At 41.9% G+C, this 25,136-nt stretch overlaps 2 protein-coding genes across 2 annotated transcripts in view; one reads left to right on the forward strand and one right to left on the reverse strand.

Moving 5' to 3' along the window:
* Nucleotides 1–8,488: 8,488 nt before the first annotated feature.
* Nucleotides 8,489–21,551, forward strand: MRPS22 (mitochondrial ribosomal protein S22). The gene is made up of 8 exons (XM_006846655.1): nt 8,489–8,648; nt 10,104–10,270; nt 11,469–11,633; nt 14,664–14,807; nt 15,132–15,215; nt 17,826–17,971; nt 19,769–19,877; nt 21,426–21,551. Exons 1-8 carry the CDS (start codon nt 8,489–8,491, stop codon nt 21,519–21,521), a joined length of 1,071 nt encoding a protein of 356 aa, XP_006846718.1. The 3' UTR covers nt 21,522–21,551.
* An 861-nt stretch (nt 21,552–22,412) lies between these two features.
* Nucleotides 22,413–25,136, reverse strand: part of COPB2 (coatomer protein complex, subunit beta 2 (beta prime)) — a 26,336-nt gene continuing 23,612 nt past the window's right edge. Inside the window, exons 16-21 of the mRNA XM_006846656.1 lie at nt 25,043–25,131; nt 23,487–23,579; nt 23,219–23,399; nt 22,946–23,014; nt 22,727–22,798; nt 22,413–22,508 (exon numbers count right to left, since the gene is read on the reverse strand). Of these exons, the coding sequence (XP_006846719.1) occupies nt 22,413–22,508; nt 22,727–22,798; nt 22,946–23,014; nt 23,219–23,399; nt 23,487–23,579; nt 25,043–25,131 (600 nt within the window). The remainder of the gene's footprint in view (nt 22,509–22,726; nt 22,799–22,945; nt 23,015–23,218; nt 23,400–23,486; nt 23,580–25,042; nt 25,132–25,136) is intronic.

Consider the following 25,136-nt stretch of genomic DNA (forward strand, 5'->3'; position numbering starts at 1 on the left):
ACGAACAGGAATGTGTTCTCTTACAGTTTAGGAGGCTAGTTGAAATTCAGCATGCCAGCTCTTTGTCAGCTTTCAGCATATGTAAGCTCAGCATTCCTGGGAGATCTCCATGTGTCTTGGTATCAGCCTTCCTGTGGATCTAGGAGCTTCACAGCACAGGGACGTCAGGTCCAAAGGACACACTCCTTTCTGGGCTCTTCTTTCTTCATGGTCAATTTGGTTCCAATTCAGTGACCCTGTATAGGGTTTCTGAGGCTGTACATCTTTATGGGAACAGAAGGCCTCATCTTCCCTCCCACCCCACCCCCATGGGGCAGCTGGTAAATTCAAATTGCACTGAAAGTAACTCACTAGGGCTCCTCGGTCCCTCTTTCTTTGCTCACTTCTCTCTCCTTTTTTTTCTTTTAAGATAAAAGGTGTTACAGGCCACATCCCTGGGCAGCTCCCTTACATCAGACCAGGGTTATTTAGGTGGTCAAATTCTCTTTATCACCTCAGATCACTTCATGGGGAATCATCACATGACTGCCACGTTACACGATTATATAACTTTCAAACGACTGAGACCCATGAGCCAACCAAGTGGGTACATATTTTGGGGGGAACACGAGTCAACGTGTCAGCTATGTTCGTCATCCTGATTATAATTGGAGTTCCATTGGTGTATACAAATGTCAAAAGTTAACATATGGTACCCTTGAAATATGTATAGTTTGCTGTTTGCCATTTTTACCTGAATATGTCTGTCAAGTTATCCTAGTGTGGTGCTGTAAGTTAATGCGCTGGACCACAAGGTCAGTTTGAACAACAAGGTTGACAGTTCAAACTCACCAGCTGTTCCTTTGAAACCCTATACAGGGCCACTTTGCTAACCTCAGGGTCAGCAGTTCAAAACTACCAGCTCTTCCACGGGAAAAAGATAAGGCTTTCTGCTCCCGTAAAGATTTGCAGCCTCGGAAGCCCTGTACCGGGTGGCTATGAGTCAGAACTACTCTACGGCACATAACAACAACAACAATGGCACTTAATAAGAATAACAACATGTCTACCAAGTTTATTTATTTACTTACTCATTCACTTAGAAAAACAAACAAATCATCTCCATTGGAAAATCACCAAAGTCAAAGCTATATCTGTTGTCTTCTCATATTTCCCATGTATCCTGTCTAAGATCTAAGTATGAAGATGGTTGTTCTCATCCCTACAAGACATGCCAGTATAGAAGAAAACTCGTAGAACAAGGATACTCACTGGTGCCACTTAACTGACAAAGAGTTTGTAATTTACTCATATAGTCAAAGTTGCAGGGATGAGGAGACTTGGTTTCGTCACTCATTTCTCTGGAACGTTCAGATGAATTCATTTCAACCTGCAATGTTTGCAGCTCCGGAAGACTTTTAAAGAAACTGAACTAATGCCACCTAGCCAGGAAAAGATGAGAAGAGACCAGAATGGTGTCTTGGTGTGCTGTGGAGTCAATTCCAACTCAGAGCAACCCTGGATAGGGTTTCCAAGGCTGCAAATCTTTATGGGAGCAGAAAGCTTCCTCTTTCTCCTGTGGAACAGCTAGGAGTTTTGAACTGTGGACCCTGAGGTTAGCAGCCCGACTCGTAACCACTACGCTACCAGAGCTCCTTGATGGTGATGGCACTAATGACTCCTAACCCTAACCAAGACTGTTCACCACTTAAGGTGAATGACTGACTCTGCAGGTTCTCTGTTCATGTCTGCCAGCCCTCCCCGAGCCATGTGTGGAAGCTGTCATCATGCCATCTAAGGAAAACTGCCATAGATTTCATCGTGTCCTCCCAAGCCCATGCCAAGGAGGCTCGATAACATAGTGGGTTATGAATTGGGCTTCTGTTCTAGTCCACCAGTCACTCAGAGGGAGAAAGATGAGACTTCCAGCTCCTGTGAATAGTTACAGGCTGGGAAACCCTATACAGGGTCGCTAGGAGTCAGAACTAATTTGATGGCACACAGCAGCCACAGCAAAATATGTGTCAGCTTGGCTGAACCATTTATGTAATGATGTAATGTGGCAGTTATGTGATGATTCCCCCATAATGTGATCTGATAGGATGTGTTGTAATGATGTGATGTGATAAATCAGTAAGAGAATCAAGGGTAGCATGCAATCCCATTAATCCCATCACAGCCCTGATCTTATGTAAAGGAGTTTCACTGGGATGTGGCCTGCAACATCTTTTACTTATAACAGATAAAAGGAGAAAAGAATTAGCAGAGAAAGAGGGACCCACTACCACCAAGAAAGAAGAGCCTGCAGTGGCGTGGGTCCTTCTGACCTGGGCTCCCTGCTCTGTGAAGCTCCTGATGGTGGTGGTGGTGGTGGTGGTGCTGGTGCTGGTGCTGGTGCTGGTGGTGATGATGGTGATGGTGGTGATGGTGGTGGTGTGCCATGGAGTTGGTTCCAACTCATAGTGACATACAGAGGGTTTCCAAGGCTGTAAATCTTTACAGAAGCAAAAAGCCTCATCTTTCTCCCGAGGAATGGCTGGTAGATTCTATCTGCTGATCTTTCAGTTTGCAGCTTAGTTTGTCATCCACTATGCTACCAGAGCTCCTTGTGAAGTTCTTAGATCCCTGGAAAGATTGATCTAAGACACATGGAGATCTACAGAGGCTGAAAGGAGACAAGGGCCTTTCCCCAGAGTCGACAGAGAAAGTCTTCCCCCAGAGTCAGAACTCTGAATTCGTACTTCTGTCCTCCAAAATTGTGAGAGAATAAATTGCTACTTGTTAAACTCATTCACTTGTAGTATTTCTGTTATAACAGCACTAGAGAACTAAGACAAAGGTGAGTAACAAGGGTACATGGAGGTAAGAAGCTAGGGAACTCCAATATGAAAACATGTCTGTCTGATTCCAAAGCCTTTGCTCTTACCATTTAGCTGCCTCCATTCTCAGGCTGCTGTTGTTGTTGTTGTTTGTTACTTGCTGCCATAAAGTCGGGATTAACTCATAGCCACCCTGTGCACAACAGAATGAAACACTGCCTGGTCCTGTGCCAACCTCACAATCGTTGCTACATTTGAATCCATCGCTGCCACCACTGTGCCAGTCCATCTCATTGGAGGTCTTCCTCTTTTTCTCTGACCCTCCATTTTACCAAACATGATACCGTTCTCCACGGACTGGTCCCTCCTGATAATATGTCTGAAATATGAGAGATGAAATCTGGCCATTCTGGCTTCCAGGGAGCATTCTAGCTGTACTTCTTCCAACACAGATTGGTTTGTTCTTTTGGCAGTCCATGGTACTTTTAATCTTCTCCTCCAGCTCCATAGCTCAAGTGCATCAATTATTTTATGGTCTTCCTTCTTCACTGTCCAACTTTCATATGCATATGAGGTTACAGAAAATACCATGGCTTGGTTCAGGCGCACCTTAGTCCTCAAGCTGACATCTTTGTTCTTTAACAGTTTAAAGAGGTCTTGTGCAACAGATTTGCATTATCCCAGGCTGATACACATGTATAAACTCATACATGCCTACCTGGAAACACACACATACACATGCACACAAATGCTCGCATGTACATACTCACTCATACATCATACACATGTATACACACACACCAGCTTACACCCACAAGATACACACATGGACATGCATTCACACATTCACACATTCAAATGTACACACACTTGTATGCACCCTCATACACTTAGGGCACTCTCAGAGCATACATTCTGCTCTTTGGGTTCTGGCTTCCCACTGCCAACCTCTTCCAACCCAAGCCCCCGGAATTTTCAGGACACTGCAGCCTGAATCTAAGTTGAAATTATGCTCAGGCCCCTCCTCTGGGGACTGCTTGCAAATCAGGGCAATCAGACGCATCACATTTTTTCATGAAGGAAATTTCTGACGGGCTTATTAACCTTTAGAAATATCTACTGTCAGTCGGAAGGACTTCCTGAGCCCAGATCGAACTGAAAAACAACCTTATGACAGACCACCCGGTTCTGAGCGGATGGGAATTACTTTCAACCCAGGCCAGCATGTCCCTCAGACAAAATGTTCCACATACCAAATCTGACAGCAGCCAGCTCTCGGCAGCAGGAGAGCCAAGTGTTGGCTATAACAGATCAAACTCATGATGGCTGTTGACATGGGACGTTTGCTCTGGGCCTACGTCACTGGGAGGCGGGGGTGGAGGGGTAGGTGGGAGGTAGCTGGGGTATCGGGAAAGGAGCTGGCCTGAATGTCTTTGACATTTATGTCTCTGTGCTATGGGACAAGAAGTCTGCCTATCATCACAGATGTAACCTTGGCCTTTGACAATCACTTTCTGTTTTGAGTGTTCAGTTTGGGATAGAACTGTATTTCAGGGAATGCTGTCAGAAGAAAAGAGACAGAGTATCATGCAGCAAACTGGAGATAAAACGATAACTCCAGGGTTGGAGGAACTGACTCATCCATCTACTCCCACGGTCTCAGGGTTGACGACAATCGCCCTTCTTGCTCTCTTTTGGGTCACATTCTGGGATCAGAAGACAGTCTATATCATTTCTGAAAGTCTCTGTGTTTTTCCTCAACTTTGAAATACATTTGGCACAAAGATTTTCCACCATAGCAGCTGTTATGACAATGGAGGTTAGCCACCTCTCTGCATTGAATATGTTAGGGGGCCTTGGGCAAGACCCTAACTTCTGAGCCTTAGTTTTTATGCCTAGAAGCTGGGTATATTGGTGCCTCTCCCCTATACCTCTCCAGTTTGCCATGAAGAGCACAAGGCTAATGAGAAGACAATGTAATTCGAAGGAGAGGGAAGGTGACCATGCTCTGTCAGATTTTTCATAATCCTGGCCCTTTTCTCAAATGTTTTCTACTAAAAGTCCTAGAAATAGTTTCCTGATCTGTCTCCTGCTCTGCTGCAGATAGCCCCCCACCCCCACTTGATTAGGTGGTATGTGGCTTAAAGGGCTAGCGTGCCCAGCCTCTAGCAGCCACTTCAAAGTGTTCCCTCCTGCAGTTCCCAAAACTGACCGCCACCCAATGGCTTTGCTTTTCATTACTCACAAAGAAAAAAAAAAAAGATACAGGACAACAACCCTCCCTTCCTCAAAACGGATCCACCCTCTACTCATCAGTAGCTCCTCCTTCCCTCCAGGACAAGGGTCCTCTTCCATTGTTGATCAATTTCCCTGCTTAGGGTCCATCCCCTGTAACTTCTTTTGGAAACTCCCATCATTATTGTCCATTTTCATCATGACTGGATCATTACTCTTTCCATGCAGGAACATGTGGGAATTTTGGATTCTGATCCAGGACCAGGGGAAAAAATACTCTGGTTAAGGACAAAATGGGGCAGAGGTAGGTCTTGGGGAAGGCTTCCAGGAGAGTTTTGAAGAATGTATACAACTTACAATGATGTTGCTGTAATTGTGAGAATTGTCCACACTGCCATACTTCTGCAGACCCTTCCCTTCCTCTCTTGATCTCATTCTCTGACTTCTCCCTTTTCTTGCATTTAAAAATTCTAAAAGCCTAGAACAAAATTCTAAGTCCCAGTTAGTTCATTAGTGAGTAATTAGGACATTACCTTAATATTTGTTTAGGAGCCCTAGTGGTGCTATAGGATAAGCACTAGACTGCTAACCACAAGGACAGTGGTTCAGATCCACCAGTGGTTCCATAGGAAAAGCATGAAGCTGTCTTCTCCCCTGAAGATTTACAATCTCAGAAGCCCTATATAGGATCCTTATCAGTCAAATCTATATTTGTGCCCATTCTGAAGAATGGTTACCCCAAAGAATGCAGAAATCATTGAATAGTATCTTTAATATCATATGCAAGTAAAATTTTGCTGAAGATCATTCAAAAATGATTGCAACAGTACATGGACAGGGAGCTACCAGAAATTCAAGCTGGATTCAGAAGAGGATGTGGAGAGATATCACTGCTGCAATTAGATGGATCTTGGTTAAAAGCAGAGAATACTAGAAAAATGTTAACTTTATTGACTTTATTGTTTGCTTTGTTGGCTATGCAAAGATTCAACTGTGTGCAAATTTAACAAATTATGGATAAGATTTTGTAAAATGGGTATTCCAGAACACTCAATTATCCTCATGAGAAACCTGTACAGAGAACAGAGACTAAGAGGCAGTCGTTTAAAATCAGAAAAGGTGTGTGCCAGGGTTGCATCCTTTCATCAAACTAAATTCAATCTCTATGGTGAGGAAGCTGGATTATATGAAGAAGAATGTGGCATCAGGATTGGAGGAAAGACTCATTAACAACATGCAGTATGCAGATGACACAACCTTGCTTGTTGAAAGCAAAAAGACTTGAAATACTTACTGATGAAGATCAAAGACTATAGCCTTCAGTATTAATTGCACTTCAATGTAAAGAAAAATGAAAATTCTTACAACTGGACCAAAAAATAACATCATGATCAACAGAGAAAAGACTGAAACTGTCAAAGTCTTCATTTTGTTTGGATCCACAAACAATACTCATGGAGACAGAAGTTAAGAAATCCAATGACGTATTGCATTAGGTAAATCTGCTGCAAAAGGCCTCTTAAAGTGTAAAGAGCAAAAATGTCACTTTGAGGACTAAGGTGAAACTGACCCAAGCCATGACATTTTCAGTCGTCTTATATACATGTGAAAGTTGGACAACAAATAAGGAATCAATGCATTTGAATTACAATGTTGGAGAATAATATTGAAAGTACCATGGGCTGCCAGAAGAACAAACAAATCTGTCTTGAAAGAAGTATAGCACAATGCTCCTTAGACACCTGGATGGTGAAACTTTGTCTCTTATACTTTGGGCATGTTGTCAGGAAGGACCAATCCACAGAGGACATCATGCTGGGTAAAGTGAAGGGTCAGCAAAACAAAGGAAGACCCCCAACAAGATGGAATGACACAGTGACAGCAACAATGGACTCAAACATAACAACAATTGTGAAGATGGCACAACACTGGGCAGTGTTTCATTCTGTTGTGCATTGGGTCGCTATGTGTAAGAACTGACTTGAAGTCACCTAACAACAACAACATGAGTCAGAATCGACTTGATGGCAGGAGTTTGTGTTTTGGGGTATACTTACGTTTAACAAATATAAAAAAACCATTATTGTTTCACAGAGCTGACAATCTTTCTCCTAGATATGATCTAATAAATCCTTCCACTAGTCACGTTCAGGTTGTCTTAAGGTGCCATCTGCCCCAGGTGGTGAAAAGGACCTCACCCAAAGGCCAATCAGCCTCTTTCACCAGGAATTAGGATTTGATAGAAAGCATGTAGTTGGAACCAAGTAGTTCTGACACAGCTTCTTGGTGAGATTTCTCATGAGTGTCTGCCTCTGGAACCCTAGACCTGTCTTCTTCAAGTCCTTCTTGAAATTCGGTTGTTTAGGTTTTCCTTTAGCTTTGTGAGCAACTCAACATCCTTCCAGTAACCTCCATCTATTGTAGTTGTGGATGATTTCTGTTGCTTGCAACCAGAGAATCTTAATGAATATAGCCTATATATTCTGTAAAAGCTGTTCTGAAGATTTTCTTTTAAAAACAATCTGGTCTTCTCTCCCATCACTCGACTGTCACTTTGTTGTACTGTGGTGGTGTGATTCTGGAAGCTAACAACAACAACAGCACCACAGTCTGGGGAAGTGTAAGACATGCAACCTGGCAAAGAATGTTACAGACATAATCATTCAATCAGTTATTCATTCAATAAATGTATTATGTGCACAAAGATGCTGCAGGCACCAAGCTAGGTGATATTCTACTAAAAAGGTAGAAAGACTCACTGTGCTCATGGGATAAGAAAAATTAGCCACAAATAAATGAGCAAAATAATCACAAATTGTGAAAGGCTATGAAGGAAAGGGGGCCAGAGCTGAGATAGAATAAGGTGTGCAGTCTAGTAGAGAGGGTAGTGTTGGTCAGGGCTGGGGACTAGAGGTTAGGTTGGGGGCAGAGAGATGAAAGAGGGCAGCATTTGTGCCTGGGATTGAGAAGAAAGGTTTAGGCAGGAGGTGAAACTTTGTTATTTAGAATCATGGCAACTAGTGAAATAGCCCAGGAGAAAAGGAGTTTATAGAGAAAAAGGTGCAAATCTTAACTTTAGTTCTATGTTTAGAGAAAGCATGAACACATGTGGTGGTTGGTGGTAGTTATGTGCGTGGAGTCCGTTCCGACTCAGCGACCGTGTCCAGGGTTTCCGAGGCTGTAATGAGAGCAGAAAGACTCATCTTTCTCCCGCGGAACCGCTGGTAGTTTCGAACTGCTGAGCTTGAGATTCGTAACTACTCCGCTATCAGAACTCCTTAATTAACACATGCAGAACAGGTGAACAAGCAATTTGGAAGAAACGGTCCAATAGAAGCACGGCTTACCTCCCTGGCCTTTCTCAACCAGACTACATTTCCCATAATGCCACAAAATAAGCGAACGACCTGGAAGTTGCTTTTAGCCGCTTCCGACTCATGTGGCCAGGGATAATCATGGCGACCGTCAGATCGCCAATGTTGCTGTGGGGTCTACTGACCTGTTCACGCAACTCGGAACGGGTTTGTTTCCCTTCCCGACCCAGCTCACTTCTCCAGCCTTTGGTCGGTTCCTGCGGGGCGAGATCACCATGTCGCCGGCTCGCCTCCGAGGCCTGTAAGTGACCTGTCGGACGTCCACTGGGACGACCTCTTAGGAGACCTAGTGCTTGCTTCTGACTGGCGACAACCACGCTGCGGCTCCCCCTGCTCATCCCTCAGCGCGTACTCAGGCCTGTTTTCTGTACCGAGTCCGCGTTCGTTCGTTCATTTATTGATTCATTGATTCCATTCGGTCAGTCAGCCAACAATTTCAGGGCTCCGCTCCTTGCAAAGCACCATGCTAGACTTTGAGGACAAGCAAACTAAGACGGGTATGGACGCTTCTTAAGAGTACGTTTCAAGCTACACCCAATGTGGCTTGAAAGAGTAAGGAAGCTTCCTGGAAAATATAACCCAAGTTGAGGCCGGATTAACCATGCTAAGGAGGAAGCAAGTCTCATACTAAGCTGAGGAAACTGCATGGGCCAGGACCCAGAAATGAAACAACTCTGGGATTGATACACTTGTCCCTGGATCTGAGCCATGGTGGCTTAATGGGTTAGGTTGGGCCAACCACAAGGTCAGCAGTTTCAATCCACCAGGCACTCCCTGGGAGAAAGATGAGACTTTTTGCACCTGTGAAGACTTAGCTTCAGAAACGATACAGGGTTGGTATGAGTCGGATAAGCCTCAAAGTCTGCTTATCGGAAACCCTATACAGGATTGCTGTGTGTCAGATGGCGCTTAAACAACAACATGAGTCGAACTGATTCTACTAAATGCAGCAGTAGCAAGGCAAGCACCAGAGTCGTTTCTAAAATTGGGATAGTAATACTTATTTGTGGGTTTTTGTGAGCTTTCCTGAAGGTGTAGGTAATACCTTCAGGTGTATGACATTTGTTATTAGGTGCTATGCAGTCGGTTCCCACCCTTAGCAACACTACAGGGTTCCTGAGGCTGTAATCTGTACCAGAGCAGAAAGACTCCATCTTTTTCCCGTTGATTGGCTGATGGGCTTGAACTGCTAACCTTGTGGTTAGCAGCTCAGTGCTTATCCAATAGCACAACCAGCGCTCCTGATATACAGGAGACACTAATAGTGACAATTGTAATTATTACAGTAATTCCTTTTCCCTATTAAGTAATAGAAAGTCCCTGACTAGATTTGAAGTGTCCTTTAGGGAGAGATTATATCGTCTTATCACAAGGGATGCTCAATAAAATTTAAATGAATCTCATAGCTGTTGTTGTTAAGAGTCATTGAGTGGGTTCCAACTCAGAGTGACCCTGTATAGGATTACCGAGGAGCAATTGGTGAGTTTGAACCGCTGACCTTGTGGTTCAAAGCACCCTTGGGGTCCAGTGCTTATCTTACAGAGTCACACCAGGACTTCATATTAGTATTACAGTATAATGCAGTGTTGAGGTAGACATTTTGTTAGTAGCCTTTATTGCTAATTTGCTTTTCTATGTAAAGGTCTTGTTAGCTTGTCATTTCTGACAGCTTCTTATTTACTAAAATCCATTTTAGCAGAATCTGGTAACCCAGAGATCAAGAAACCTACATTTATGGATGAGGAAGTCCAGAGCATACTCATCAAGATGACAGGTTTGAATTTGCAGAAGATTTTTAAGCCAGCTGTGCAAGAACTGAAGCCCCCAACCTACAAGCTAATGACCCAGGAGCAGTTGGAAGAGGTATGTGAATGCAGGAATGTTGGTAGACTACCTTTGTAAAGGGGTTAAACAAGATATCCAGAAGCTCCTCAGCTGCTCAGATGCCCCCTCCGTGGGCACTGGTGAAGGGAAGCTTCAGGCACAGAATTGAAAAGAAATTTGAAGGCAAGCAGGCAGAGAAGAGCACAGAACATGCCAGAATTACACGGACTGAAGCACATAGGTCAGGTCTGGGTATCCAAGTAAAGCTTCTTCGGTGCTCCAAAACCATCCTCAGCATTCTTTCCCCTGCCTGCTCCAGCTTCTATCCCCGAGAAACATCCGCTGGAAGCTGTTTTGAGACTGAAGGTTTGATGTGACCAGAGATCTGTAGCCATAATTACTGCACCTACTGTGGAAAATGCTTTGATATAAGACTACATGACAGATAGTTTCCCTTGTTTCATAACTTGAAAGTTGTTTAGAGTCATAGCACAAAATTCAGATATTCGGTAGTGTACTACATGAAGAAGGAGCCCTTGTGGTACAAGGCTTAAGTGCTGTGCTGCTAACTGAAAGGTTGGTGGTTCTAACCCAGCAGCTGCTCTGTAGGAAGAAGTTGTAGCAGTCTGTTCCTGTAAAGGTCCCAGCCCTTGGGGTAGTTCTCTGTTGTGTAGGGTCACTATGGGAGAGACTCAACAGCACACAGTAACAGTAACATCACACGAAGAGTGAAAGCCCCCTAGTCCCTCCCCAGAGGTAATTGCTGTGGGATGGGGCACTGTAGTCAGTGATTTAGAGCATGGGCTCTGTGATTGAGCTGCCTGGGTTCAAATCCTAGTGCTGCTGCTTCTTGAGCAGTTTAATTAACATCTGTGTGCCTCTATTTTTCCTTCTAAAAAATGAAGATAGCACTTATTTCATATGCGCATTAAATGAATATTTGGAACAACATTGGTACACTAAGCACCCAGTAAATGCCATCATTTATTTTACTCCAAGCAGCTTTTGGAGCCTGCCTCTGTTTGCAGTGCATTTCTTTTTTGCTTTTTTGGTTTGTGGTTAAACCTGCATGGGGGCTCTTGGGCACACCACAGGAGTCAAAGCCTGAGTTTGACTTGTGATTTGTGGCTGTAGCATCTCTTTACAGCTCTTGGTATATTTAGTTAGTATTTGTTTTTTTCACGTGATCCTTTTGTTACTATAATTTTGTGGCTTTCCTTACAAAATATTTTATTAGGCTACAAGACGGGCTGTTGATGCAGCTAAAGTACAATTAAAAATGCCTCCAGTTCTGGAAGAGCGAGCGCCAATAAATGATGTATTAGCTGAAGATAAGATTTTGGAAGGAACAGAAACAACCAAATACGTGTTTACTGATATATCATATAACATACCACACCGGGTGAGTATGTCTAATAAATTGGTCTTTGCTTGAAATATCACATGGAGGTTGGTTTGAGCGATGGTAATTGACATCATGTGACCTGGCTTTCTCTGATGCTTCCAAACCAGAATTCCCATGATTCTGAGCTCCTCTGGAAGTTATAATATCAGGAGGCAGAGGAATAAAATGCAGGTTAGCCCCACCCACACTATTCTGTGACCATTTCCTTACAAATTATGAACATAGTATAATACAGATTAATTGCAAACAAAGTGACAGGTATGCTGAGACAGAACACATTCCAAAACCCAACATGGAAATAGCTTCAAGGCAATGGAAGAGGAGAGATTCCTACCGAAACATTTACAGATTGCCTTCTTCTTAGGTGCTTACGTGTTGCTTCTGACTCATAGCAACCCTGTGCACAACAGAAGGAAGCATTGCCCAGTCCTGCCTCATCCTTACTGTCATTGTCATGCTTGAGCCCATTGCTGCTGCCCCTGTGCCATTCTGTCTCGTTGGGGGTCTTCCCCTTTTATGCTGATCCTCCACTTTACTAAGCATAATGTCCTTCTCCGGACACTGGTCCCTCTTGATAATGTGTCTGAAGTGTGAGAGACAAAGTCGTACCATCCTTGCTTCTTAGGTGTATTTTGGCTGTACTTCTTCCAAGACAGATCTGTTTGTCTTATGGCAGCCCGTGGTACTTTCAACATTCTTCTTCAACACCAGAAATCAAATGTATCAATTTTTCTACAGTCTTTCTTATTCATTGTCCAACCTTCGCATGCATATGAGGCAATTAAAAATACCATGGCTTGTATTTTCACCTTAAGACATGTCAGGTGCATGTCAGTCCTCAAACTGATACCTTTGTTCCCGAACACTTTAAAGAGGTTTTGTGCATTAGACTTGCCAAATGCAATACGTCATTTGATGTCTTGCTTAGGATATTGATCTTTTATGTGTTCCATTTCATTTTTTAAACTTGCAATTTTCCTAGATTCATATTTCATTCATTATATGTTCAGATTATTAATGGATGTTTGCACCTGTTTCTCTTCATTTTGAATTGTGCCCTATCAGAAAAAGAAGTTCCTAAAAGTTTTACTCCATTCATGTCCTCTATTTTGAGGAGGCAGCTCTTCCCGTCGTACTAAATACCTTCCAACCTGAGAGGCTCGCCTTCCATATCTGACAGTGTTCCATGCTATTCATAAAGTGTTCAGTGGCTAAACTTTCAGAATGGTCCGCCTTTTGTTCCTTAGTCCAGAAGCTCAGCTGAAACCTGTCCACCGTGTGTGACCCTGCTGGTATTTAAAATACTGGTGGTATAGTTTCCAGCATCAGAGAAACACACAAGCCACCACAGTACGACAAACTGACAGACAAGTGATGGAGCAACTTTATTAGTTATAGATTTTTGAGATGTTTCTGTGAATTCATTGATGATTCCCTCAAATCCCAGACTTCTTAAAGGATGTTTACTTTTCAGAATTTGCAGTAAGAATGGCAGGTGTTTCCCAAATATTTTCCAGACAGCACCATTTCTCTTGTTTTATTTTCTGGCTTAACTTACCTTGATTGCCAACTCCATAATAGCACTCTGGTACTTAGAAATATGATACTGGTTTTCTACTTAAACTTTTGAGTAAAAAGAGAGAAGTAATTTACAGTTTAGTCCCATAGCATGTATGATGCATAATACTGGGCTTGGGAGAAGGACTAAGCCCATATTAAGTAGTCTTTTATCAGATCATTAGAAGACATGACTCGAGTTGTGTCCATGTATGTGTTTGTAGTGCTGTGAAGGCAATGTAGTTGCATTTTATAACCTGAAAGGGAGAGAAGAACTTCGATTTCAGATTTCTCTAATTACCAAAATCTTGTTGAGAATCAACTGTTATTTTAGCATTGGTTATTTTTTCCCTTCTATTCAATTTGCAGATAGAAGATTTTATAGCATCCTCTGAGCACATTCAGAGGCTCTTACACCTCTTACAAGTTGAGGGTCCTTCCATCTGTTTAATTTAAACATTAATCAGATGTTTAAATTATCAGTTATCCATTATGTGCACAGCTCTGTGTAAATCGCTCTGGGTTTTGGAAAAAGAATTGCTATCCATACTTCCTTCCATTTTCTAGTTATGTAACGATATCTGGAAGGTGTCAGGAATCCTACACATTCTAAATTGCTAGTTGAGTAATAGAGACTTAGAAGAGATCAGACTGTGTCCCAGCAGTCTCTCTGACACATTCATGTCTGATACCAACATGAACTGTCCTAGTGGTGTGCAGAATTAAAACTCCATTTAGGCTTCTCGCATTTATTCCGAGGATGAAAGTATGCTTTTAAGTAGTAAAAAATCTGCTTAGATAAGACTTTGAAATGAGGAAATAAAACAATTTGAAAAGGTTTTTTAATATTCTTTCTTCTACACTGGATTTTGGTAAGTCTTAGATCAGCTTTTTTTAGTTGAACTATTTTATGTTTTGAACTCATTGTAGCACCATTGTTGTTGTTATGTGCCGTGGAGTCAGTTCTGACTCATAGCGACTCAAGGTTTCTGAGGCTGTAAATCTTTACGGGAGCAGACCACCTTAGTCAGACCTAAGGAGCTCTGGTAGCGTAGTGGTTACGAATTGGGCTGCGAACCTTAAGGTCAGCGGTTCAAAACTACCAGCTGCTCCGCGGGAGAAAGATGAGGCTTTCTACTCCCATAAAGATTTACACCCTTGGAAACCCTATACAGGGTCGCTATGGGTCGGAACCGACTCGATGGCACATAACAACAGTCAGACCTTAATAAATACTTTCACTCAATTTCTGATTATTAGATACACAGTAGTGATTAATGAAGGAAGTATCAAAACTTACCAAGTCTTTGAAGTTTAAAATTACCATTGAAATCATCTGTGCATGATTGCATTTTACAATTACATTTTATATTGTTGATTGGAAATTATTCTTATAATGGTGTTTAGTGGGGCCCTAGATCTAAAAATAAGTCCTCGCAAATTCATCCTTGATTATGTTTTCTGTTTTAGGAGCGTTTTATTGTTGTCAGAGAACCAAGTGGCACACTACGCAAAGCTTCTTGGGAAGAACGGGACCGTATGATACAAGTTTATTTTCCAAAAGAAGGTCGTAGAATTTTGACGCCAACAATTTTCAAGGATGAAAACATCAAGGTGACTTTGATTTCCTTTATCAGAGTCAGTAGTAATGATTTCTTTGTTGACTCTGGTGCTATTTGCCGTTATACTTTATAAACACAGGTCTGCTTTCCTAATGAGTGACTTGACTAGGGCTACTGCTCTCAGAGATTGCCTTTGCTAGGATTTGCGTTCTGGTGTGACAATTCCAAAGCTCATTCCTGGTTTTCCTGCTTACCTGTGGGTGGTCATAGATGGTGCATGTATGTTATGTGATGGGTCAGCCTGCCCTGGCATCAGGGCAGGTGTTGCACTTTCATGTTCTTCTCTTCTAATTGCAACACTGCTGTCTGGTTTTAGACAATGTTCAGCCTGGACCGGCATGCTGATGTCCTCAACCTCTGCATTGCCCAGTTTGAGCCAGATTCCACTGAGTATATCAAAGTGAGTATATTTTGTAGTTTCTAAAAAGCATGAGCCTAAGTATGGTTATGAGGAAGATTTTGTAATTCAGCCCAGTGAACGTGGCTATAACCAATGATGCATGGGGAAGCTAAAGGAAATACTTGAACACCTATTGAGTACCTAATGTTTTATTCTTACCTTTGAGTTAAAGAGAGGGGAGTTAAACTGATGAGAGTTAAATAGCTTGCTGACAGTTTTACAGCTAGTAAGTGGTAGTAGGTGATGACATAGACGTAATGATAAAGCCCATTCTCTTTTCACCTCACTTAGCTGTATAGCAGCATGTGTACTAACATTTGCTAAAATGCAGCATGTGTTTCGTAATCCAGTTGAACAAGTACACAGTTATTGCCGTCTGTGTGTCAAGTATCATTGTCGACAGTGATGTCACGAAGCAGAATAGGATAGGGTGAGCTGTATATAAAAGCTCGCTGTCTGGAAACGATTGTGGGGAAGGATGGGGGAAAGTTTGCTTGTTGCCATCGAGTTAATTGTCACGTTAGGCTGGGAAAGTTTACAGAGTGCTCTTAGGAAAGTCTTCGTAGGGACCTTGAGAGGATTCTAAAAAGGCAGGGATTATGGGAGTGGAGTTGAACGAGGAGAGGATTTCAGGTAGAGGGATCAGAATGAGCACAGATAGAAAATAACCTAGTATGTGTGAGAAATGGCCAATTGCCCTGTTGGCTGTGTGTAGAGGGATGGTTTCAGATTAAATTGGAGGGGTGGATTGGGTCACATCACAGCTGTGCTTCAGTCATCAGACCTTGAAAGCTTTTTAACAGAGGAATGCCGTGATCAAGGTTCTCCTTTAGGAAGATCAATCTGGAAGGAGAATTGAAGTAGGATAGCCACCAGGTCAGCAGTTCAAACCCACCAGCCACTCCTTGAAAACCCTATACAGTGTTCTGGACAGCACTTAACACTACACCATCAGGTAATAATATGTAATGGGGATGTCTGGTTGATGGAATGGAGAGAAAGAGGAGGAGTGGCCAAGGAATACTAGCTCCTTATTCTCAGTGGTCAACGGCACTTCACAATATATGCGTGTGGACTCCTGTTGTGTTGCTGTGGGAAAAGCACTGGACTGAAAGGCTGTTTTGAACCTCAAGGTCGGTGGTTCAACCCTACCAACCATACCTCAGAATTTGGGTTGCTATAAGTCAGAACTGATTGAATGGCACTTAACAATGACATTTCATAAGAATCCCTGGTGGTGCAGTGGCTAGAGTGCTGGGCTGCTAACCAAAAGGTCAGTAGCTCAAACCCACCAGTTGCTCCATGGGAGAAAGTTGCGCAGCCATGGGAACACTATGGGGCAGTTCTGTTCTGTCCCACAGGGTCACTGTGAATCAGAATCGACTTGTTGGCAGTGAATCTTGTCATCTGATATTGTTGTTATGTGTCATCAAGTCAGTTCCAACTCAGAGAGTTTCTAAAAGTTGGTGGGTTTGAACTGCTGGACTTGTGGTTAGCAGTCCAGTGTTTATCCTACAGTGCCACACTAGGGCTCGTGTTATGTGATAGGTGCCTAATAAGTAGTGCTTGGTGGCTGAGAAGTACTTGCTAGGTCAATAAATCACAGGCTACTTTGCACTTCCACAGTGGAAAACAGATTGGCTATCATTTAGACCAGAGTGGGGATATCCAGCCCACAGGCTGCATAAGACCCATGAAAATCATTTGGCCTGGCCCTGCCAACGTAGTTCCGGACATCATGTTGCTGTTGTTAAGTGCCCTTGAGCCACTTCCGACCCATAGCTACCATGTATAGGGTTTCTGAGGAGCAGCTGCTGAGCTTGAACTGCTGACGATGAGATTTAAACTGACCTTGAGGTCCAGTACTTAACATCAGGACTCCATGTTGTTGTTAAGTACCCTGGAGTTGGCTCTGACTCATAGTGACCCTGCACAGGGTTTCTGAGGCTGTAAATCTTTACGGGAGCAGAAAGCCTCATCTTTCTCCCGCGGAACTGCTGGTAGTTTCGAACTGCTGACCTTGAGGTTCGCAGTCCAATTTGTAACCACTACGCTACCAGAGCTCCTTTAGAACTCCACATTGTTGTTGTTGTTGTTAAGTGCCGTTGAGTCAGTTCCAACCCATAGCGACCCTCTACAGGGTTTCCGAGGGTGTAAATCTTTACGGGAGTAGAAAGCCTCATCTTTCTCCCGCGGAGCACCTGGTAGTTTCGAACCGCTGTCCTTAAGGTTCGCAGCCCGATTCGTAACCACTACGCTACCAGAACTCCACATTAGGGATGAGTTAATCAAAGGTTTGACCAAATAACAGCAGGCTAATTTTCAAGTTGATAATTTTGTATGGCTCACGAAAGATGATATAAATTTTGGCAGGCAAAGAGCTTCCCCGCCTGATTTAGATAGGGAAGTCTTCTTTCTTAGTGGGATCCGCCTTCTCAACTAAGGTAAGTTGACCAATGTTTGGTGTAAATTGTAACTATTGATTAATGACAGTGGAGGCCGCTGTAAGACCTACTTTTACTGATACTTTCTTGTAGCACTCAGTAAGTGAATAATGATGCTCACTTTTTTATTTTCATGCCTTTGAAGAGTTGCATTTTATGTGAATAGGTTCATCACCAGACCTATGAAGATCTAGATAAACATGGGAAATACGACATTTTACGCTCAACAAGACACTTTGGTGGAATGGCTTGGTATTTTGTAAATAAGAAAAGGATTGATGGCTTGCTGATTGACCAGATTCAGAGAGATTTGTAAGTATGATCCTAGTAAGTAAAGGAATAATTCTCGTTGCAATAACAGCAAATCTGTGTTTAAGCCATGTGATTTTTCCAGTGGAAACTGTATTTTCCAGTGATAAGCTGAAGCTTACATTTCAGTTTGTCCGTAGGTTTGTTTCTTCCAGCATAAACTAGTTTTCTCAGTCTTAGCTTTTGTGTTGCTTTAACAGGGCCAGATTTCTTGCCAAGAGTAAATGATTTGGTTTTGTACACACCGGAATAAATCAAAAAGTATTGCTATTAGAGTTCTAGTGCATATGTGCATGGGTTTATTCCAAACATAGTGTGGTCAGACATGCCTCTGTGCTCACTGGATGGCTGCAGACTTCTCTCAGTACTACACTTGGCTTAGTTTCATTAAAGTACCTTCACACACACACAAATATAACATTCAGAACAGTGCCTTCTGAGGGATTCTGCTGGGTTAGTTCAATTCAAGGGAGCGAGGTCAGCTCAGAAGGTTATGGTGACTGTGTTTTGGGATTCCCAAGGGGTAATCTTAATCCTGGTGTGGCTATGTGGGTTTATGCACTGGACTGCAAAATCAGTTTGAACCACAAGGTCAGCAGTTCAAGCTTACCAGCCACTCTTGGGAAACCCTGCACAGGGTCGCTATGGGTCGGAACCAACTCAATGGCACGTAACAACAACAAATCTTAATAGATTTTCTTGAAGCAAACAGGATGATCATGGAACTTATGAACAAGTTTTACGAAAATGGAAAATTGCATTTGTGGGAATAAGGTCAGGAAATTATGCTGTGATTTTTTTTTTTTTTAATCACGTCAGTGCATCTATTTGCTCATTCTTTGAACGTAGCAAGGGCTGTCCTAAAACAATTTTATTGAGAACCCTAATCCCGTCCACCTAACAGTTCCGACCTTATTTTTGTTCCCCAAATTCAAAGAACACTAAAAGAAACACAACTTGAGTCACTCAAGGATGCCAAAGCTGCCGTTTTGACATGGTGTAAATAAATGATGCATAATTCTTCAGGGAAGGGGTTAGAGCAATGGAAACACCATCTTCAGAAGTATATTCACCTAGATGAGGATATGTTAAGAAACAGTAGCTTCACATTTTTCTGTTTTTAGTAAAGGTATCTTTGAAATACCTTCACCAAAAAGCAGTACTATTTGGCTTACCATTGTATGTTGTTGTTAAGTGCTATCGAGTCAGTTCTAACTCATAGCAGCCCTGTATAGGGTTTCAGAGGAGAGACTGCTGAGTTTGAACCTGGGTTTTCTTATGTCTAATAATTTCAAATTTGCTTTCCTAGGATGCTGGTTTTTAACCAATGGTTTCTTGTGAATAGTTGGATGGTGGGAGTCTTTCCTGGGAGTCCTCGGCAACTTCTTACAGAGGAGTCTGAGGCATTTATCCACTAAGTCAGAATACTGCTGGGGTTTATTCTTTCTTCTGGAGATGTCACTGCTGATACACATCATGACAAGTTACTGAGAGCCTCTTCACGACCACAGCCTATCTGTGTGGGCTGAATGTAGGGCTCTGCCTTCTTCAGTTGGATTACACTACGCATGCTGGTGAATCAGACGGCCATCTTCTACCATTTGTAATACTGTTTCTTTTGGGAAAAATGATGCTCCATGTCCAAAAAGGAGAGCCATATATGGCATATGCTCCCTTTCTCAAGATGGGCAGTCTGCAATCTAAGGAAACTCTGCATTTAGTTTTAAGTTGGTACACACTCTATAGGACTGTGAAACAAATGAAGGAACCCTTTGCCAGTAATAAGCCCTTTTTTCACAGAGTCGAGGATGCCACCAGCCTGGTCCAGCTGTATCACTTGGTCCATCCAGCCGGCCAGTCAGCTCAAGAAGCTAAAGCACAGGCTGCTGAGGGATTACATTTAATTAAGGTAAAGGATCTTTTTTTCCACATTGGCTGTTTGGTGCAGTTGAACTGGGAAGAATTCAGAAAAGGGTGTTATTTATAGTCCTGGTGGTGCTGTGGGTTAGACATTGGGCTGCTAACCCCAAGGTTGCTGGTTCAAACCCACCAGCCACTGTGTGGGAGAAAGATGAGATGGTCTGCTCCGGTAAAGATTTAGTCTTGGAAACCCAACACAGGGTTGTTATGAGTTGGAATCAACTTGATGGCAGCAGGTTTGGTTTGATTTAACAGAATATGTAGGTGTCCTGGTGGTTGAATGGGTTAAATGTTGGGCTGCTAACCAAAAGATTGGCAGTTTGAGACCATCAGCCGCTCTGGGGAAAAAGATGAGGCTGTTTGCTTTTATAAAGATTTCATTTCAGAAACCATCTGGGGCAATTCTACTTTGTCCTAATAGGGTTGCTCTGAGTCAAAATCAACTCTGTGGCAGAGAGTTTGGGTTTTTTAAATTTCATTATACAGAATTTATAAATACAGAACATATGTGGTCTTGAAAACATCAGTATCAGGTGGAAGTGGGAGAACCCCCTTCTTCCTGGAAGCATTGGCTGGGCCGAGTAGCAACTAAGAAGGTTAGCGTCCTGGTTCATTTATGGGCACATTTCTGCCAAGAAGGGCATGCTTATATATAAGGGGACTTCAAAAAGTTTGTGGAAAAATGGAATAAAAATAGAACTTTTCCACAAATGTTCAGACGCCCCCTCATATTCCACACCTTAGCTGCATTATCAGTTTGAAAAGGTGTAACTCTCAAATCCGTGGGCTTACATAGGTTTCTCGATAAATGTTGAGAACTTAGAATTTTTTTTCAGGGAGGGAAGAGGCTATCACTGTGAAATAAAAAAGCCTGTTAACCACAAGGCAGTTCAAACCCACCAGCTGCTCCTTTTAAGATCGACAGCCTCAGAAACCCTATACAGGGTTGCTGTGAATCAAAACCGACTCAACAGTATTTAACAGACATGAAAAAATTGACGCCTTAGAGGTACAACTGTTAAGTGTCGTCAAGTCACTTCCAGCTCATAGCAGTCCAGTGTAGGGTTTATAAGGAGAAACTTGGGTTTGAACCACCAGACTTGTGGTTAGCAAGCAGTCCAGTACTTAGCCTGAAGTGCCACACCAGGACAGTAGTAATTCTGATTTTCTGTAATAAGCCAGATGAAGTAAAATACTTTGGGAGAAAACATTCATTAAAATGTAAATTAGTTTGCTAATTCTAATCCTAATGACTTTTCTGATTTTTTTTTCTGAAAACAAGTTGAAAGAGATGGCCTTAGTAAGATAGTCCTAGGATTTCTAATTAGTATTACTTGAGTTGCGTTGGTTGGATACTGCTTTTCTATGTAGTATGTATTTATTGTTTGACATAATTGGAAAAAAAATAATACTGTAAAACTTGAAAGATACTTTTAAACTGGGACTTTTCTTTGTTTTTACAAAAATGTCTCAAAACTGAAACCTATTTTATATGTTTGTTCTATTGCTTTAAAACTCTCTTTTTAAATTTGCACAGGTCTTTGCAAAAACAGAAGCACAGAAGGGAGCACATATAGAATTAACACTTCAGGCTTATCAAGATGCGTTTGTCAGCCACTCTGCAGCTTCCTGAAAAGTACTTTCATAAATTTTATTTTGCTAATGTAGTCATAGTTTCTCATTAAGATTTCTGTTAATAATGAACCAAATTGTTTTTAAATGTCCAGACTAAAAGGTTCTGATTCGCTTTCAAAGATCTGGACAGCACCTGTAACACAATTACAAAGAAACATTTCTTAAGCTCCAAGGGGACAACTGAGAAGATTTGAGTGCCTGGGTATGAAATTTCTCTAATCATGTTAGCGTGCACAGTAAATGTCTGTGTTACCAAGTAGGCCAATAGTCAGTGAGCACAGATAGTGCCTCAGGAGCTAGTTTCATAGCTTGATTCCAGAAATAGGGAGCTTCTAGACACCGAAGAACCCATGCCAGCCAAGCTATGTAGGCTGAGGGAATTACGCAGTACAACCATATAAGTGGTCTGAGGAGTTAGAGCACAGGGTTCAGTCCTAAAAAAGATGTGATGCGTAGTACTTGAGAATGCAAATGGCAGAGCAGTGATTCAAAGAAAATACGCTGCTGCTGCTTCCTAAGTGAGGTGTAGTTTTTAGCAGGGTGTCTCAAGTTAAAATCAGAAGCCATTTTCATTATTCTGAAAAGAAAACTGAAGCATCTTCTTTAATTCAAAAGATTTTCTGAGATATGGTCTAATGACAGTATGAAAAAAAAAAAAAAAAATCAAAGTCATGTCTGTTTTAGTAAACAAGACAAGGAACTAGAGGGTGATTGAACTGCAGCCTTATAAAGCTCATGGAGACCCAATGGGCATTCAGCTCCCAGTGGTCCACAGCCTCCACACACGAAAATCTGAGTTGTTCAGAGTCCAGAGCACTGTGGTCAGGGTGAAGATCAACGCCATACATAATAACGATCCATTTAGTTGGGTAAGTTGGAAACATTAACTTCAGTCATACAAAATATCTTCATCCAGATTGATATCTGTTGTGTCAATATCTTCTAATTCCAAATTATCCAAATCTACTTCTAGTTCGAGTAAACTCTGCAAAAAAAAAAAACAAAAAACACTATATTAAAGCAAATTGATCTGTAGTTCGTAAATCCAAAATGAGAACTGAAAGTTTCTAGTCAAACAGGGCACGTTCCCACTTGAGAGCCCCTGCTCTGATCGCTGCCTGCACGCCCTGAAGACGTCTGAGGATGCGTGAGGAGCAGTGGGCTGTGGTCTCGAGGGAGGTTTGGGCCTGGTGTCAGACCTACCTTTTCTTCTTTGTTGCTTATGTGGGAGGCCACTGTCACTGGAGTAGGAGAAGCAGGCTTCCCATTAAGTTCCTGAAAGTCCAAATGGACATATATGAAGGCACAGGAATTTGTTCAAGATTTTGACATTTTCCCCCAGGGAAGGAAAATGGAAACTGGTACTTCAAATCAATATATCTCAAGTTACATTAAAAAGTTCACATGCAGTATCATACTGACCTGCTGGATGACAGGTCTTGAGGGCTGAAAGCCTTTAGCCTCTTCCATAACATTTCTTTCTTCATTAGGCTATCAAAAAATATTTGGATGATGTCAGAAACATTCTGAATATTTAAAAAATATTTTGAAATTATAATTAACCAATTTACCCTAAATCCTAATACAGCTCTTAATCGGACAAGAATTCAGTTAACTCAGTTCATACCCTAACATTATGAATGCATTTGGACCTTGCAGTCATATTAAATGAAGCTTGGCATCCCAGTCACTCACCGTAACTAGTGGATATTGTTTGGCTGGCAGTAGATCAGCATGCGTTTCCTTTACCCATTCTTCAACCACAAAGGCTTCTTTTAATCCAGGGAAGAGGTTTTCATACTCTGTTGGATCAGCAAGGGATTCTGCAGCTTTCTGATTGACTTTTGAGAGATTTTCTCTCCAGAGTTTCACAACCCTATAGGTATCATAGAACCAGAGAAAGACTAAATAAACTTGTTCTGTTTTTAGTTGAAACATTTCTCCATAAAATTGAAAGCTATACCTTGAAACCTGGCTGGGTAGGTAAGTACGAGCCAGGAAAGCAGCTTCTGGCAGTCGTCCAGTTCGAATCAAGAGTTCTAGGCAAGCATCAAGCCTACATTTTAAAAAATGAGACTGTCACCAAGAACAAACACTCATGATGACACTAACACATTTAAGAAATGTGGATTTAGTATTACATCTTTCATCACACACACACACACCCTCATTTCTGTTATGGAGCATCAACACCACGGAGTTCTGCTATCAAGGCACCAATGATGACCATTTTCAGTCTACTTAGTTTTAACAACTCCTAGAAATAATCTAAAGAGGCTTCCTAAGACAAGTTAAAGGAGCTTAAATTAGTACATTAGAAAGGCTTCAGGATACATACACCCAGAAACAGGTTCACAAGTGGAAATATGTGGAGCAGTGTCTAGCTTGGGTGTGTGCCAGACAAACCAGTAGGAAAATATATATGTCCTTTTTCTACTTTTTAATTAGCTTCTCTCTGTAAATTTTATAATGTGGGTAATAATGAAATTACAGCCACATGTTTCAAATTTTAGAATGCTTTGGATTTTAGAAAAGATAATAAATAACATGCTCAAAATTTTATACATTGCTTAACACCCTCAGCATCCCACACAAATCACATTAGTATTTCTATAATAACACATGTATACGGAATAGGATACAACATCAAGTGGAATCAAAACAAGTTCAGGTCAGGGTTTGCCAACAAATAGTTACAAAAAATTCAGAATATTTCTGGATTTAAAAATTAAGTATAAGGAGTAAAAGACTATAATAGGTATATGTAGTGGTATATGTATAGGCTAATAAGCACCTGACTGCAAAGTCAGTTTGAACCACAAGGTCAGTGGTTCAAACACAGCTGCTCTTCGGAAATCCTATACAGGGTTGCTGTGAGTCAGAACCAACTCGACAACATTTAACAGCCTTTACAGGAGTCATGGTGTAGCATTTATAGGGTAAACACTGGCCTGCTAACCACAGGTTGACAATGCAAACCTACCACCTGCTCCTTGCAAACCCTATTGCTGTTGAGTGCCATTGAGCCAATTCTGACTCATAGCAACCCTCTGTATAGGATTTCCAGGGAGTGGATAGTGGGTTTGTACTGCCAACCTTTTGGCTAGCAATCCATCAGTGCCAGGACTCCTGCAAACCTTCTGCAGGAGGGTCACTGAATTGGAACTGCCTCAATAGCACTTAACAACATACATTTATAAATAAAGTTACATATAAACATTAGCTTTCTGCTGTCTCAGCTATTAAATGGCAGGGCTTTTGAAAGAGGTTTACCAGTTCTCACACTTGAATCTCCCTAAAGCGCCTCTGCCTCAGATATTTAGATCAAACATGCTGAGAGCATCTCTTGCTAAGTACCCAAGGTAGCACTGTCCTCCTTTGCCCCCGTGACTCAGCACCACTTAACCACCATCCACTCTGCAGGACTCATGCCTCACAGTCTTATTCAAAATCTATACCTCAAGGTCAAGGTAGAAATCATTGCTGTTAATCAATATATTTTATTGGATTAATACTTACTTGCCCTGTAAGAAGTAGCTCATGAATGCCACATTATTCTTGCCATCTCTTTCTGCACCCTCTGCTAGCTTGTTCACCATACTAGCATTTCCAG

Source organism: Chrysochloris asiatica, unplaced genomic scaffold, assembly GCF_000296735.1.
Source record: "Chrysochloris asiatica unplaced genomic scaffold, ChrAsi1.0 scaffold00028, whole genome shotgun sequence".
In the NCBI taxonomy this organism is placed as follows: Eukaryota; Metazoa; Chordata; class Mammalia; order Afrosoricida; family Chrysochloridae; genus Chrysochloris; species Chrysochloris asiatica.

What these genes read in the sequence shown, in the direction of transcription:
- MRPS22 (XM_006846655.1), top strand. Translation starts at nt 8,489, where the DNA reads ATGGCGACCGTCAGATCGCCAATGTTGCTGTGGGGTCTACTGACCTGT. An exon ending in CCGGCTCGCCTCCGAGGCCT is followed by an intron (nt 8,649 to 10,103) that starts GTAAGTGACCTG and finishes AATCCATTTTAG; the next exon opens with CAGAATCTGGTAACCCAGAG. An exon ending in CATATAACATACCACACCGG is followed by an intron (nt 11,634 to 14,663) that starts GTGAGTATGTCT and finishes TTTCTGTTTTAG; the next exon opens with GAGCGTTTTATTGTTGTCAG.